Source organism: Nycticebus coucang, chromosome 6 (genome assembly GCF_027406575.1).
Source record: "Nycticebus coucang isolate mNycCou1 chromosome 6, mNycCou1.pri, whole genome shotgun sequence".
Lineage (NCBI taxonomy): Eukaryota > Metazoa > Chordata > Mammalia > Primates > Lorisidae > Nycticebus > Nycticebus coucang.
The window spans coordinates 32,737,221-32,752,499 of record NC_069785.1 but is presented as its reverse complement, the minus strand read 5'-3'; the positions used below and the strand labels follow the sequence as shown (position 1 = coordinate 32,752,499).

The 15,279-nt window shown below is 40.1% G+C and overlaps 1 protein-coding gene across 1 annotated transcript in view; it reads right to left on the bottom strand.

Annotated features, from left to right (window-relative positions):
* Positions 1-15,279, bottom strand: part of SUPT16H (SPT16 homolog, facilitates chromatin remodeling subunit) — a 51,950-nt gene that overhangs the window by 9,311 nt on the left and 27,360 nt on the right. Inside the window, exons 5-20 of the mRNA XM_053594254.1 lie at positions 14,743-14,889; positions 13,980-14,131; positions 12,578-12,750; positions 8,857-8,947; positions 7,914-7,987; positions 7,662-7,774; positions 6,046-6,111; positions 5,848-5,943; positions 5,372-5,487; positions 5,131-5,284; positions 3,510-3,637; positions 2,598-2,733; positions 2,368-2,494; positions 2,077-2,195; positions 603-728; positions 176-288 (exon numbers count right to left, since the gene is read on the bottom strand). Of these exons, the coding sequence (XP_053450229.1) occupies positions 176-288; positions 603-728; positions 2,077-2,195; positions 2,368-2,494; positions 2,598-2,733; positions 3,510-3,637; positions 5,131-5,284; positions 5,372-5,487; positions 5,848-5,943; positions 6,046-6,111; positions 7,662-7,774; positions 7,914-7,987; positions 8,857-8,947; positions 12,578-12,750; positions 13,980-14,131; positions 14,743-14,889 (1,931 nt within the window). The remainder of the gene's footprint in view (positions 1-175; positions 289-602; positions 729-2,076; positions 2,196-2,367; positions 2,495-2,597; positions 2,734-3,509; positions 3,638-5,130; positions 5,285-5,371; positions 5,488-5,847; positions 5,944-6,045; positions 6,112-7,661; positions 7,775-7,913; positions 7,988-8,856; positions 8,948-12,577; positions 12,751-13,979; positions 14,132-14,742; positions 14,890-15,279) is intronic.

Here is a 15,279-nt window from a genome sequence, read left to right as displayed (position 1 = left end):
AGCCACTCACCCAAATCCTTAAAAGTTTTCAAGTGGAAGTGGATAATGCAAAGATTATTAGTCATAAGAAAAAAGGATATGACCTGTTTAATCATTATTAAAGGAAGAAAAATTCATTTTTTCTGAAAGGCAGACCAGGGAAACTTTAGGCCAAAAAGATGATGAGATACGTTACCCCAAGTCCCTAAAAGGCACTTCGAATTCCAGTTCTTCCTTGGTGAGAGCCTCTACTTTCTCAATGAAATTTTTAAAGGCTGTTTTCAGTTTGTGCCTCATTTCTCGTTCCATCTGTAGAAGACAAAATAGTAACAATAGCCATCACGTTATTAATTGTACCTCTCCTCAAGAGTCTAAAGTGCTTCTGTAGTCTTTAATTCTCATAATTATGATACCATTATGTATACACACCTTGTTTATGGGCGCCACACTATTAACTATACAGATCAAGCTGTATCTGCAACCTAATTGATACATAAGCCATTACATTACATCATTTCAGCAAATACTTGAGTTGTTCTCCACAAACACGTTCAGGAGTTGTTTATAAATTCCTGAGCTCAGATTTAGACCTCATCCTACCTCACTACCCAGCAAATACAGACCTGCTCAGCATAGAGGTCATCTCGATCATGCATATGCTGATGTTTCCCCAGATCTGTGGTTATCTCTCCTACTTCTGTGTAGAACTGCACATCTGTGTGCCGTTTCTTCCCAAACATGATGGCATTCTGGTGGCATAAAGCAGAGAACAAGATAGAAGTCAGGGGCGGCGCCTGTGGCTCAATGGCTAGGGTGCTGGCCCCATATACCGAGGGTGGCAGGTTCAAACCCGGCCCTGGCCAAACTGCGACAAAAAAATAGCCGGGTGTTAAACTGCAACAAAAAAAATAGCCAGGTGTTATGGCGGGCACCTATAGTCTCAGCTACTTGGGAGGCTGAGGCAAGAGAATCGCCTAAGCCCAGGAGTCGGACGTTGCTGTGAGCTGTGTATGCCACAGCACTCTACCGAGGGTGATAAAGTGAGACTCTATCTATATTAAAAAGAAAAAAAAAAAAGATAGAAGTCAGAAGACTTTAGCTACCCAACAGACAAAGAGAAAAGATATCAGAAAACATGAAAATATAAAATTGAGTATGTCAGAAATGGCAGTGATTCAAATTTGCGCTTCCACAGCTATATAAAAAAATAATTAAACCATCCCCTGGTGTCATCATAAATTATGTTTGGGGATATAAAATTATGTACATTTAAAACCTACTTATAGGGACTTTGGAGACTATGTTGGTAATAAATTTTGTCTAAGGCCAAAGTTCTCTATTTTATTTAATTTTACTTTTTTTTTTTTAACCAGATCCAAGTCACATGTAGGCTGGTCATCACAAAAATTTTTACACACACAAAAATTAAGAAACACAAACTTTTGTAGCAACTTACATAAGATAAAATTTTCTGCCAGGCATGGTGACTTACACCTGTAATCCTACCACTTTGAGAGGCTGAGATGGGTGGATTGCTTGAGCTCAGGAGTTGGAGACCAGCCTGACCAAGACTGAGACCCTGTCTCTAAAAAATGGCTGGGTGTTGTGTCGGGTGCCTGTAGTCCCAGTTACTTGGGAGGCTGAGGCAAGAGAATCACTTGAGCGCAAAGAGTTTCAGGTTGCTGCGAGCTATGACGTGATAGCACTCAACCCCAGAGCAACTGAGTGAGACTCTGTTGCCAAAAAAAAAAATAATAATAAATTCTATTTTAGAAACAGGAATTTATAGAAGATCTGGTATTTTTGCTGGTCATACTATATTGCATCACCGGAACAAACATGTTTATTAGCATCTTTCAGATGCCAGGCACTGTGGATTTTATGAACATTATTTATTTAATCACCATAATGATCATATATGTGATTTTTTTTTTTTTTTTTTTTGCAGTTTTTGGCCAGGGCTGGACTTGAACCACCTCTGGCATATGGGGGCCGGCGCCCTACTCCTTTGAGCCACAGGCACCACCTGTGTGATGTTTTTTAATCACTATTTTGCATCTTGCTCAAGAGCTTTACTAGTTAAGTAGAAAGGTATACCTTGAGGTGAAAGTGCAAGACAATAATCATTTCTCCATCACAGGGCTGGAACAAAGCATGCTTGATGTTATTGTATAGAATATCCACTTTGTCTCCTCGAACAGATGTGAAGCGGAAACCTGGGGAAAATAATGATTTGAATGGGGTCAGAGGAAACACCAGAAATTGTATAGAGCTTTCCTTTCCCTCTACCCATACAGCAACATAACTGGATTCCTCCTCTGATCTATCACTTTTATAACAAATGTATCCCTGAAGACAAGGCCCAGGTACATAAGTGATGATCCATACCATTGACATGGGCCTCCAGTGAGCCCTGCATCCTCTTTTGGGCAATGTTTGGGCGAATGTACAGATCTTTCAGTTTGGGATTGCTCCGGTTTAGATTGATTACCAGTGAGTCCTGTTTCACAATGCCCTAAGCAAAGAGAAAATTAACATGAATCCTCATCTATCCTCACGTCCTCCCAAAACACACTCATCCCTCTGTGCAAAGGTGCTTCATCTGTGTTCAGACTCACCTCCTTTTCTTTCTCTTCTGCTTCCCGAGTCTTATAACGTTTTTGCACTTCTTTTATAATTCGAAAAGCATTCTGAAGGTTCAAGGCTGGTACTGTCTGTTCTCCGGGTGCCTTCATATTTGAAGCTCGGTATGTACTATAGAAAAGGGAGAGCACTTAAAAAAGTCTCCTTCTTAGGCCAGGTAACCTAACCTATACCTATTACTGTATTTTATAACTGGCTTAGTATCTCTTAAGAGAAAATCATGCCTCTGAATGGTGAGTGAATGCCTAGAAATCCAAAACAGAAAACCTCCCTTTCTTTTCTCTTAAATGGAGAATGTTATAAATGGGTAATCCATTGGGGTGAGGGAAATCACATTTTTATTTTCCAAATCTGGAATAATATCCCTAAGTTATCCCATTCCATACCATGAAAGAAAAGAATATGACATACATTTCTTGGGATTTCCTTGGGCTTTTCAACCCAAAAAATCAAAAACAAACAAATGCATTTCCCCCCCAAATTCTTGATTTTGTTTTCTTTTGTTGCAGAGTCTCACTCTGTTGTCCAGTTAGCCAAGCTCACAGCAACCTCAAACTCCTGGGTTTGAGCAATCTTTCTGCCTCAGCCTTCCAAGGTAGCTGGGACTACAAGAGTGCAACACTGTGCCTAGCTAGTTTATTTGTTTTTAATTTGAGGATTCTATCGCAAAATAAGTGTAGTTAAGAGTAAAAACATTTCAGGAAGATTCTAAATTAGGGTCGATCCTCAAAATAATACAAAGTCAATAAAGTGTCTTAATAAAGAGCCACTGAGGAAGGTTTTGCTATTCACGAGGTAGGGGAGAGCATGGCATAGAGAATGAAATGTTTCTGAGTACCATGCCAGACAGGAGGGATTTGGGGATGGTTATTTTGCTGGGGACTCACATTTCTTTGACAAAAGTTGCTTCAGGGTTAGGAAAGATGTTGCCTTCATTCCTGCCCAGAGCACTGCCTGGGCAATAGAAGTTGATGCGCAAGTAAGTGTAATCTCCTTCTACAGACATACTTATATTCTGTTGAAAGAAAGGAAAAGCATAAACAAACAACTAACCACCCCCCAAAAAATATTAGTAGTTATAAAGATATTAAAATTTAGTTAGGAATCACCAGTTGACTGCTCTTAAGAGTTTAATCTGTTGGGCGGCGCCTGTGGTTCAAGGAGTAGGGCGCCAGCCCCATATGCTGAGGGTGGTGGGTTCAAACCCAGCCCCGGCCAAAAAAATAAAATAAAATAAAAAGAGTTTAATCTGTAAATCTTAATATAAATCTTATAAACATATGTGTATACATATGTTTACAAAGAGAGAAAGAGAGATAGAGCACTTTTTTTTTTTTTTTTAAATAATCAAAATGCATCTGGGAGTGGTGGCTCACACTTGCAATCTTAGCACTTGGGAGGCTGAGTGGGTGGACTGCCTGAGCTCATGGGTTGGAGAATGGCCTGAGCCAGAGTGAGACCTTGTCTCAAAAAAACAGTCAGGTGTTGTGGCGGGCCCCTGTAGTCCTAGCTACTCAGGAGGCTGAGGCAAGAGGATCGCTTGAGCCAAGAGTTGGAGGTTGCTGTGAACTATGATGCCATGGCACTCTACAAAGGGCAACAAAGTGAGATTCTGTTTAAAAAAAAAAAAAAATGCATTTTCCAAAAGAATTCTTTTTTTTTTTTTTTTGTAGAGACAGAGTCTCACTGTACCGCCCTTGGGTAGAGTGCCGTGGCGTCACACGGCTCACAGCAACCTCTAACTCTTGGGCTTACGCGATTCTCTTGCCTCAGCCTCCCGAGCAGCTGGGTCCAAAAGAATTCTTGATTTTGTTTTTTGTTGCAGAGTCTCACTCTGTTGTCCAGTCAGCCAAGCTCACAGCAACCTCAAACTCCTGGGTTTGAACAATCTTTCCGCCTCAGCCTTCCAAGTAGCTGGACTACAGACGTACAACACTGTGCCCAGCTAGTTTTTTTATTTGTTTTTTTTTTTTTTGAGAAAGAGTCTCATTTTGTCACTCAGAGTTGAGTGCCATGGTGTCAGAGCTCATAGCAACCCTTGGGCTCAAGTGATCCTCTTGCCTCAGCCTCCCGAGTAGCTGGGACTATAGGCATCTGCCACACCTCTCAGTTAGTTAGTTACAGACGGGGTCTCAGTCTTGCTCAGGCTAGTTTCCAACTCCTGAGCTCAAGCAATCTATCCTCCTTGGTCTCCCAGAATGCTAGCATAACAGGTATGAGCCACCACACCTAGCCAGAATCACTAAATTCTATTAGTATCTTTTCCTATGCATACAACTGCTGCTTAAAATCTTCAAGGGAAGAAACGCAAATTATATTTCTGGGCTAATTTGGTTTCTCCAAATTGAAAACTGGAAGGGGAATGGTAGCAGGAGATAAGGGAGAGAGGGAAGTCAGTAAAGTGTGCTGAAGGACCAAAGTGGGAGAGATGAGGCAGTCAGACAATTTATGTAAGCACAATTTATATTTTAAGAAATTGTATAAATGAGATGTAATGCATGTTAGTACCTTAATTGTGGCAATATGAAAAGGCGTTGCAATGCCAAACACAGGCATTATTACAGTCTCATATTTCTTATCAATATAGATCTTCATTTCTCGAATATGTGGTTCCTTAGGCATCAGAGATGGGTTTTTATAGGATACATTAGATTTGCGAGCTCTGGAGTGGGATAAAAAAAAAATTGAGAAATTTCTGTAGTCAAACATAATCTGAAGACAAATCTTACTGTGCAATGTAAACTCTTACTTCTGAATCTGCTGTTCTCCCTTCTGTTCTGTCAATCGCCTCTTTGCTTCCTCATTGAGTTGAGCGGCCAGTTCTTTCTGATGTGCTCTTCGCTTCTCCTCTGCAGTCATCTCGTTCTAGAGAATGGAACACATAAGTTATTAGAACATGTGAACTGGGTGGCACCTGTGGCTCAATGGGTAGGGGCGCTGGCTCCATACACTGAGAGTGGTGGGTTTGCACCCAGCCCCGGCTAAACTGCAACAAAAAAAAAATAGCCGGGTGTTGTGGCGGACGCCTGTAGTCCTGTACTCAGGAGGCTGAGGCAAGAGAATCACCTAAGCCCAGGAATTGGAGGTTGCTGTGAGCTGTGACGCCATAGCACTCTACTGAGGGCGATAAAGTGATACACTATCTCCAAAAAACAAACAAACAAAAAAAACATGTGAACCATATGATAGCTATGAGATCAATGTAATTTAAAACAGTCAACTCACTCGTGTTCTTTCTGTAAGTAATGCTGCCCGAGAACCTCTTCCCAAAAGGTCCTCTGCTTCATCTTTTTCCTCCTCCTCTTCTTCCTCATCTTCATTCTGTGGGAAAGAGTCATAATAAAAAAATTGTTTTGATTTTTTTAGCCAGTATTAAATTTCTTCACTGCACTGAATTTTCTATATCACTTATCTTCTTCCTACCTTTAGAAAAATCCCCACATTCTTCACTTTTTTCTTCACAGAAGTAAGAACAGTGGCTGGGCCATCCTAAAATAAAAAGGAGAAATCAGACGTCTAATTTAAAAGCACTTTTACTTTCCAACTTAGTAAAAAGTTGGGCAATCCTTTGAATCTTCTATATATTAAAATCTTTGACAATGAATATAGTTTTTATCTTCCCAATATCTCATCAGAAGGTATAATTTGGGAAATATAATATATTAGGGTAATGGTTAAGAACACAGGCTTGATTTGAAGCCTGGCACATGTTCTATTTCTGTGACATTTGGCAAGTTATTTAAACTTCTCTGCGCCTTCAGTTTCTTTATCTGTATATGGGGATAAGAAGAGTATTGCCTTCAAAGGTTATTCTAAAACTGTTTTAAGATTTTTCAAGGATATTCCAATAATTTTTATAAGAATATCAGCTAGAATGTTAGTTCTTGCCTAAAGTGTATAAAGAGAAACAGATAGCTCTTCATGGGATGAAATACTTTTTTTCTTTTTTTTTTTTTTGAGATGGGTGTCTCAAAGCTGTTGCCCTTGGTAGAGTGCTGTGGCATCATATCTCACAGCAACTTCCAACTCAGGCTTAAGCGATTCTCTTGCCTCAGATTTTCTATTTTTAGTAGAGATGGGGTCTTGCTTTTGCTCAGGCTGGTCTTGAACTCCTGAGCTCAAGCAATCCACCCACCTCATCCTCCCAGAATACTAGGATTACAGGCATGAGCCATTGCACCTGGCCAGATGAAACACTTTTGTTACAAGTTTGGCCTTCACAAGTTCAATAAAACCAATTACTTATTCCAGAATGTTATTTTACATGCATATATTATAATTGCTTTCTAGAGTTATACTTTCAATGCATAAACATAAATAAAAGAATTAAAAATATTTATGTAAATATGGAACTAGTACAACATATAATGTTCATCCTTATTTTTCCCTCAAAAGTTTGGGCAAAAAGTGCACATTATACACAAGAAAATACAGTATGGGGTGGCGCCTGTGGCTCAGTTGGTAAGGCGCCGGCCCCATATACCGAGGGTGGCGGGTTCAAACCCAGCCCCGGCTGAACTGCAACCAAAAAATAGCTGGGCGTTGTGGCGGGCGCCTGTAGTCCCAGCTACTCGGGAGGCTGAGGCAAGAGAATCGCTTAAGCCCAGGAGTTGGAGGTTGCTGTGAGCTGTGTGATGCCACGGCACTCTACCCGAGGGCCATGAAGTGAGACTCTGTCTCTACAAAAAAAAAAAAAAAAAAAAGAAAGAAAATACAGTATGTTCCTGATGGTTGCATAAATGCAAATATATTAAAAATTACTAAAGCCCACATTTTAAGTGAATTGTATGGCATATAAATTATAGCTCCATAAAGCTATCATTAAAAAAAGTCCCATTATTGGAATTATATGATAAACAGCTTGGTTTAAATCATTCCCTGTACCTGAGCTACATACAATGTCTATTCCTAGCTGTATTAGTCAGGCTGTTACATGGATCTCTCCCCTTAGCCAGCATTTAACCAAGACAAAATTATAAGATTGAAAATGTGCCTCAAAATTAGTTCACGAACAGTCAATTTTAAGAGACAATACATACCTCGTCCACAAGCACTGTGTCACCAATGAACAAGGCATAGGTTTTCTCTTCTGGTTTTTTTCCTTCCTTGTTCGCCAAGTCTGAGAACCCCAAATTAATGCTAAAAACCATCCCTAAAACAACAATATGGGAATCAGTCTATAGCTGTGAAGGGAGGGAGGGATGTATGTAAGATTTATAAAGAAAATGAGATAAAGCTAAAAGTAATTACTCAAAAAAGTTATTATCCTACTACATGCATGTAAAACTTACCTTTCTTCAGTTTGTACTGATTTTTACTATTGATTACTAAAGAGCCTTCACGGAATTCAATTCCCATCCCAAATCTGAAAAGAGACAGAAATATTAGCAACAGGCTGAGCTATCTAACATGGACAAAGTATAAAATATTTCAATTTTAAAGGTAAGACAGGCCAACAGGATGAAGAGATTGACCCCTGCTGACTAAGTCTGTCAAGAGGATTCAAAGATATGGTCTTTGGCCTCTCAACTTTGTATAAATAACTGGATTAAGAGAGGTAAATTTTAGTGAAATGTTATAGATATGTGAGACAGTATGGGTCAATGTCGTCTTGTCCAGAGAAGTCCACAAAGAAAACCATTCATTTAAAGAGATGCCTAGAGTTTTGTTCCTCAAATGTCTTTTGTTCTGTGACATGTTATTAGGTATTTCTGGGTGTTCAATGGCAAATACTTTTGAGAAACACTGGATTTAAAAAAAAAAAAACAAACTTAAAACATTAGGACATCTCAGAGTATTTATTATGCAATTGTGAGCACAAAGAGGAAATACAGTATGCAGCATTTCCTAATATTTGTAATTTAATCCTGGAACACTATTTTTTTTTTTTTGGTGACAGACTTTCACTCTTTTTATCCCAGCTAGAGTGTAGTGGTATTATCATAGCTCACTACAACCTCAAACTTGTGGCCTCCTGCCTCACCTTCCCAAAGTGCTAGGATTCAGGCTTGAGTTACTGCACCTGGCCATGAAACACGACATTGGTCTAGAAAAATCTCCACCCCATATATCTGGGAGAAGAACTTAAATCTGTCTCACTTTAGCTGATAAACACCATGTGTTTGGCACACAGTTAAGTGTGACAGTTCATAATGTTGGCTGAATCAATTGGTCTAAGAATATAAGACTGACAATGAGTCATGAAAATTGACTGAGTGACGATGCACAGCATACCCCAGGTTTTTGGTAACTTTGTTTAGCAGCTCTGGCTTCTGCTTTTTAACCACATCCATAACAGCATTGTACACATCACATATCTTCACACCTATTAACAAGACAGAAAGGAGATATGAAAGTATCTTTCAAGATAAAAACAAAAATATTATTTAATCAAATTTTTGTTCATCTATTAACTCCCCTAAAGCAGCATTTCTCAAGTGTAAGATAAGGAATGCAGAGTGTCAGGCACTAGATAGTTGCATTTTTTTTTTTTTTTTAGATAGTGTCTGTTTAGATAGTGTCTGTTGCCCAGGCTAGAGTGCTGTGGCCTCATCTTAGCTCAAGGAAACCTCAAACTCCTGGGCTACAGCCTCTCAAGTAGTTGAGACTACTCCATGATACCTGGCAAACTTCTATTTTGTGTTATGGGTATTGGAGACAGGGTCTCACTCTTGGTCAGGCTGATCTTGAACTCAAGTGATCCTCCCACCTTGGCCTCCCACAGTGTTAAGATTTACAGGTGTGAGCCACTGTACCCAGCCTGATATTTTCTTTCTTTCTTTTTTTTTTTTCTGAGACAGAGCCTCAAGTCCTGGGTGGAGTGCCATGGCATCATAGCTCATAGCAATTTCCCACTCCTGGGCTTAAGCGATTCTCTCGTCTCAGCCTCCCAAGTAGCTGGGACTACAGGCACCCACAACACCCAGCTATTTTTTTGTTGTAGTTGTCACTGTTGTTTGGCAGGCCCAGGCTGGATTTGAACCTGCCAGCTCTGGTGTATGTGGCTGGCACCTTAGCTGCTTGAGCTATAGGCACCAAGCCAATATTTTCATTTTTAAAAGTAGTCCACCTACATATATATTTTTTTAAATCTCAGATTGATATGAAGGTACAATTGTTTAGGTTACAGTTTTATTTTCTGATGTAAAGTTCAAGTTGTAGTCGAGCCCTTTACCCAGGGGATGTGTTGACACCCTTACATTGTACACATTAGTTGAGATCTTGCTAGTAACCCTTCCTCCTCTCCCCTCCTTGGTAGACTATACTTGTGTTTTTCTTTCATGTAATAGTCTACCCATTCTTTTTCTTTTTTTTTGAGACAGAGTCTCACTTTGTTGCCCTTGGTAGATGCCGTGGCATCACAGCTCATAGCAACCTCAAACTCTTGAGCATAAGCCATTCTTTTGCCTCAGCCTCCCGAATAGCTGGGACTATAGGCACCCATCACAACACTCGGCTATTTTTTGGTTGTAGTTGTTGTTTGGCAGGCCCAGACTGGATTCGAACCCACCAACTCTGGTGTATGTGGCCAGCGCCCTAGCTACTGAGCTACAGGCACCAAACCAGTCTACCCATTCTTAATGACACTGTTTGAGAAACACTGATCCAGGGGGACTGTGGGACCCCAGCTGGTTTAAGTGAAATACTTTAAGAATTAATAAATTGTATCATGTTATAGTCATTTCCTTGTTTTTTTCTAAAGACAGGGTCTTGCTTTGTTGCCAGGCCAGAGTACAGTGGTACAACCATACCTTCCTGCGACCTCAAACTCAGGGATCCTCCTGCTTCAGCTTCCCTAGTAACTGGGACTATAGTAATATGCCATCACATCTGGCTAATTTCTTAAAAAAATTTTTGTAAAGGTGGGGGTCTTGAACCCCTAGCCTCAAGTGATCCTCCTGCCTCAGCCTCTCAAAGTGCTGGAATTACATATAGCCATGAGCCACCACACACAACCACATTGAAGTTATTAAACATTTTCAAAAACAGGCCTTTATGGTGGGCCTACTCCTTTCATTGCTAAATGGGTGGATTACTTATAGAAGGATTCTGGCCTTCATTTATCAGAATCTAGGCTATAACAGATATGTCAAGTCAGAGCAGTCTCAACAGGATGGCCTCAGAGGGATATTTTATCTTCAGTAAATTATCTATGGCTGATTTCCAATAGGATTTCTTCCTTCCTTTCTTTTTTTTTTTTTTTGAGGAAGAGTCTCACTAGGTCACCTTGGATAGAGTGACATGGCACCACAGCTCACAGCAACCTCAAATTCTTGGGCTTAAGAGATTTTCTTGCCTTAGCCTCCCAAGTGGCTGGGACTACAGGCACCTGCCACACACCCAGCTATTTTTTAGTTGTAGTTGTCATTGTTGTTTGGCAGACCTGGGCTGGATTTCAACCCACCAGCTCTGGTGTACATGGTTGGTGCCCTAGCCGCTAAACTACAGACGCCAAGCCTTGAATAGGATTTCTTTTTTTTTTTGAATAGGATTTCTTAAGACTGATTTAAGAGATACAACAGAGGAATGGTGCCCAGAAACTCTAGGCAAGATGGGTGGGTTTACTAAATATTTCAAAGAGGATAAACATCAAGTTCCACTGAGCCAATTAAGAGGGTAGACTCCAAGGCAAAAGAGGAGTTAAGCAAATTGTTGTCTTTTGAGATAACTGCTTGCTTAGTAGGGTTGTTACTAGTTCTATTGTCATATTAGGATTCTTAGTACCCGTGCTATCCATTCTATGCAAGATTAACATTATACATTGTGTTGGTAGAGATACTAGTTCTGGGAACTTTCTAAACTAAGGAGGAAGGCCCTGGAGTAAGGAAGAGTACTATGGCCAAGGTATTTTATAAAGATCTGGCTGGACATAGAGGTCTAACAAGTCAGAAAGATTTTTGTAAACTCAATGTAAATCACAATGACTACTCATTCCTGAAAGAAAAGCAGACTGAAGACCTACATGCTAGGAAGGGTTAGTAAATCTTACTCTATTTTTTTTTTTTTTTGTAGAGACAGAGTCTCACCCTATGGCCCTCGGTAGAGTGCCGTGGCCTCACACAGCTCACAGCAACCTCCAGCTCTTGGGCTTAGGCGATTCTCTTGCCTCAGCCTCCCGAGTAGCTGGGACTACAGGCGCCCGCCACAACGCCCGGCTATTTTTTTTTTTTGCAGTTTGGCCGGGGCTGGGTTTGAACCCGCCACCCTCGGTATATGGGGCCAGTGCCCTACCGACTGAGCCGACTGGTGCTTGGTTGGCAGAAGATGTCAGGACTGGACTTGCCTGGTTGGCTGTGATAGGGAAAATGCTGCGCTACTGTAATTTATGCTTCGTAAGTTCACCTGTAAAATCCAGTCTCGTTACTGAGCTTTACAGGATGCCGGGAGTTACAAACGGCTGGTAACCATGAAGGAGCTTTGTAGGCTTAAGCTTCTGCGAATACTTGTAGAGCCGCTCAGCTACCTTGTCCTGGCGCTGACGGCAGTATCCTGTGCTGGTTTTGGCCTTTTCGAAGCCATTTCTTCTGTTTCTGAAGTCTAGGATGGCCTGAGATATTTCCTCCCTGGTGTTCATTAGGAATGGACCTTGCTGAACAATCGGTTCCTTTTAATGGCTCCCCAGCAATTAACATGAAGTGGCTTCTTTTCTGATTTTTGTTCTCCACCTGAACTTTGTCACCTTCCCCAAGCACGGCCTTATGATGTGGTTCTATTTTCACTCGATCGTCACTGGGCCCAACGTATATGTTTCCAGAGTTCGTGTAAATAAAACTCGTCCAGCCTCTGGGAATAGGCTGAGTATGTTTCAAAAAAAAAAAAAAAAAAAAAAAAAAGAGAGATGGGCACTGCCCATCTTACTCTATTTTTAATATGAGCACCTCAATGATATAAAGTCACATAAGCATTAAGGACATTTTTGTAATATGATTTGCAAACCTTTTTAAAGGTACCTCACCATGTCTTAATTCCTTTAGCAGCTCCTCTTGAAGCTGAAGTAAAAAGTTGTAATTTTCTTGAACTTCCTGAGAAGGGTCAACCATCAAGGTACGAACAAGGTTGGAGCAGTAAGATTTGAAGCGAATACCCATGGCGCAAGTGATGGCCCCAAAATGCATATGATTCTTGTCACTAGAGAGCAAAAGAAGAAAGCATTTTATTAACAAAACTATCAAAGTCTCTCTGGCACACAATATCTGCAATCATTATATCCTCTTACACACCAAAGCTGTGATTGAATAAGGATCTAAACTTTTCTTTTGAAGAAACAAGTTTTTTTTTTGAGACAGAGTATCACTATGTTGCCCTTGGTAGAGTGCCTTAGCTCCACTGCTCACAGCAACCTCAGACTCTTGGGCTTAAGTGATCCTCTTGCCTCCGTGTCCCAAGTAGCTGGGACCACAGGCGCCTGCCACAACGCCCAGCTATTTTGTTGCTGTTGTCGTTGTTTAGCAGTTTCCAACCGGGTTCAAACCTGCCAGCCCTGGTGTATGTGGCCGGTGCCCTAACCACTGAACTACGGGAGCCAAGCCAAACAAGTTTTTAAAAGTTCTGGAGTAGGCTGGGTGCAGTGGCTTATGCTTGTAATCCTAGCACTGTGGGAGGCAGAGGTGGGTAGACTGCTTGATCTCAGGAGTTCGAGACCACGCTGGGTAAGAGCAAGGCTTCCTTTCTAAAAATAACCAGGCATTGTGGTAGGTGCCTATAGTGCCAGCTACTTGGGAGGTTGAGGCAAGAGGATCACTTGAGCCCAAGAGTTTGAGGTTGCTGTGAGCTATGATGCCATAGCAGTCTACTCGGGCAATAAAGTGAGACTCTTTTAAAAAAAAAAAAAAAAAAGCTCTGAAGTAAAAACTAATAACCAAAACTTCTAGGGTAAAAATTCAGTGAGAAGGTATGTGTTATATTAAAGAATATACTGAACTGAATCCATTATAGTCTAATAGCTCAGCTGTGATGAGTCAGTTATCCAGTAGTACTCCATGAATTATGGGTTATAAATAGCCTCTTCAGACTCACCAGGAAGAATAGTGTTCTTTACAGTATTTTTTAAAATTAGAAGAGGAATGGTGCATCTAATAACACTGTTTGCTTGAATTTGTTTTCATCTAATACATTTTAATTTTTTAAGCATGTTTTGTACTTTTCTACCATTTGGAAAAATGCTTACAATCAAATGCTAATGAAAGAAATAAATATTATATGAAATAAAACAGAAATGCACATAGAATATGACAAAAAAAAGTGGAATGCAGATTACTGGTTATTGTCTCCTACTTTTCAGAATTTTGGAACCAAAGAGAATACAGGCTAAAAGTCAAAGGGCTCTGGTTGCTATATTATGAAGTCCTCATACTTACCTCACCACACTGAACTTGAGATTATAGTTGCCACCACTCTGAATGATAGGAGGATAACACATTTCCACAGTAGAAGGGTCTGCTCCAGCTAGGTATTTTTTCTCTTCAATGGCCTTTTCCACAGACTCAGCCAGTTTGCTGTGTCGAACTTTCTGTAAGAGTACCCAGAAATAAAATAACACATTAAAGGGTGACAAGAGGAGTGCTGGATGTTATCATTTGAAGACAACATATATCCTGATATCATACAAGACGATATAAAAGTCTTATGAGATGGCTTATGCATCAGATAATAATTTGGAGAATAGTATTTATGATTCATAGCTCTTCCAAGGATTCTGAAGTAAAATAATATGAAAGCTCAAGAAATTATACTGCAGGTTTACAATTATTTTGAAAGAGAGAGGACACAATTACCACTAACTTAAGTGTCAAAGTCTTAACTTTCCAATGAAGCTGAACATACACCAAAAAAACGTTCAGGTTAGGGACTTAATATGGCTTCACTAAAACTGTAAAAAGAAGCCTGAGCAAAACAGCAAGATCCCCATCTCCACAAAATATAAAAAAATTTAGCTAGATATGGTGGAATATGCCTGTAGTCCCAGCTACCTGGGAGGCTGAAGCAGGGGGATCATCTCTTGAGCCCATGAGTTTAAAAATGCAGTGAGCTATAATAACCACCACGCTGGCAACAAAATGCAACCTGGTCTCAAAAAACAAAACAAAAACAGTGAAGAGACCCTCCCCCCTCTCCATTTACCTCATCTGCATCAACTATTTCCATGACTCTTTCCTTGAAGAATTTGTTGAAGACCTCAGAGGTAATGCTGGCTGCTTTCTTCATTAGGTTTAGCTCCCCATCCTCCTTTACAGCAATGGTATATGCCACAACTGCACTGATATCTATCTGTAGTCAAAGTGATAAGTTTCTATCATGCAAATACAGAGCTGCCAAAGAAATGCATCTCTCCCAATTTGAATATTATCAGTGATAACATTTGGTTGCAAACTATTTATTAGTAATATGAAAAATATTCAAATACTCTCTTCTTCAACTAAATATCTGAAAAAGATCTTTGCAAAGTCAAGGTGTGTGCTCTAAGAGACATTAAGTTATTACTTAAAATGTAAACTTCCTTCTCTAGGAGTTTTTGTAAAAGCTGACAAAAGAAGACAGGTAAGAATGCAGGAGAAAAAAAAATAAAAATACTTTTTGGATAAGAGATTTTCTCAGTTTCTAACTCTAAACTGGAGTGCCCCATTTTCTGACTGAAAAGTCAAAACTTGCAGATTGCTC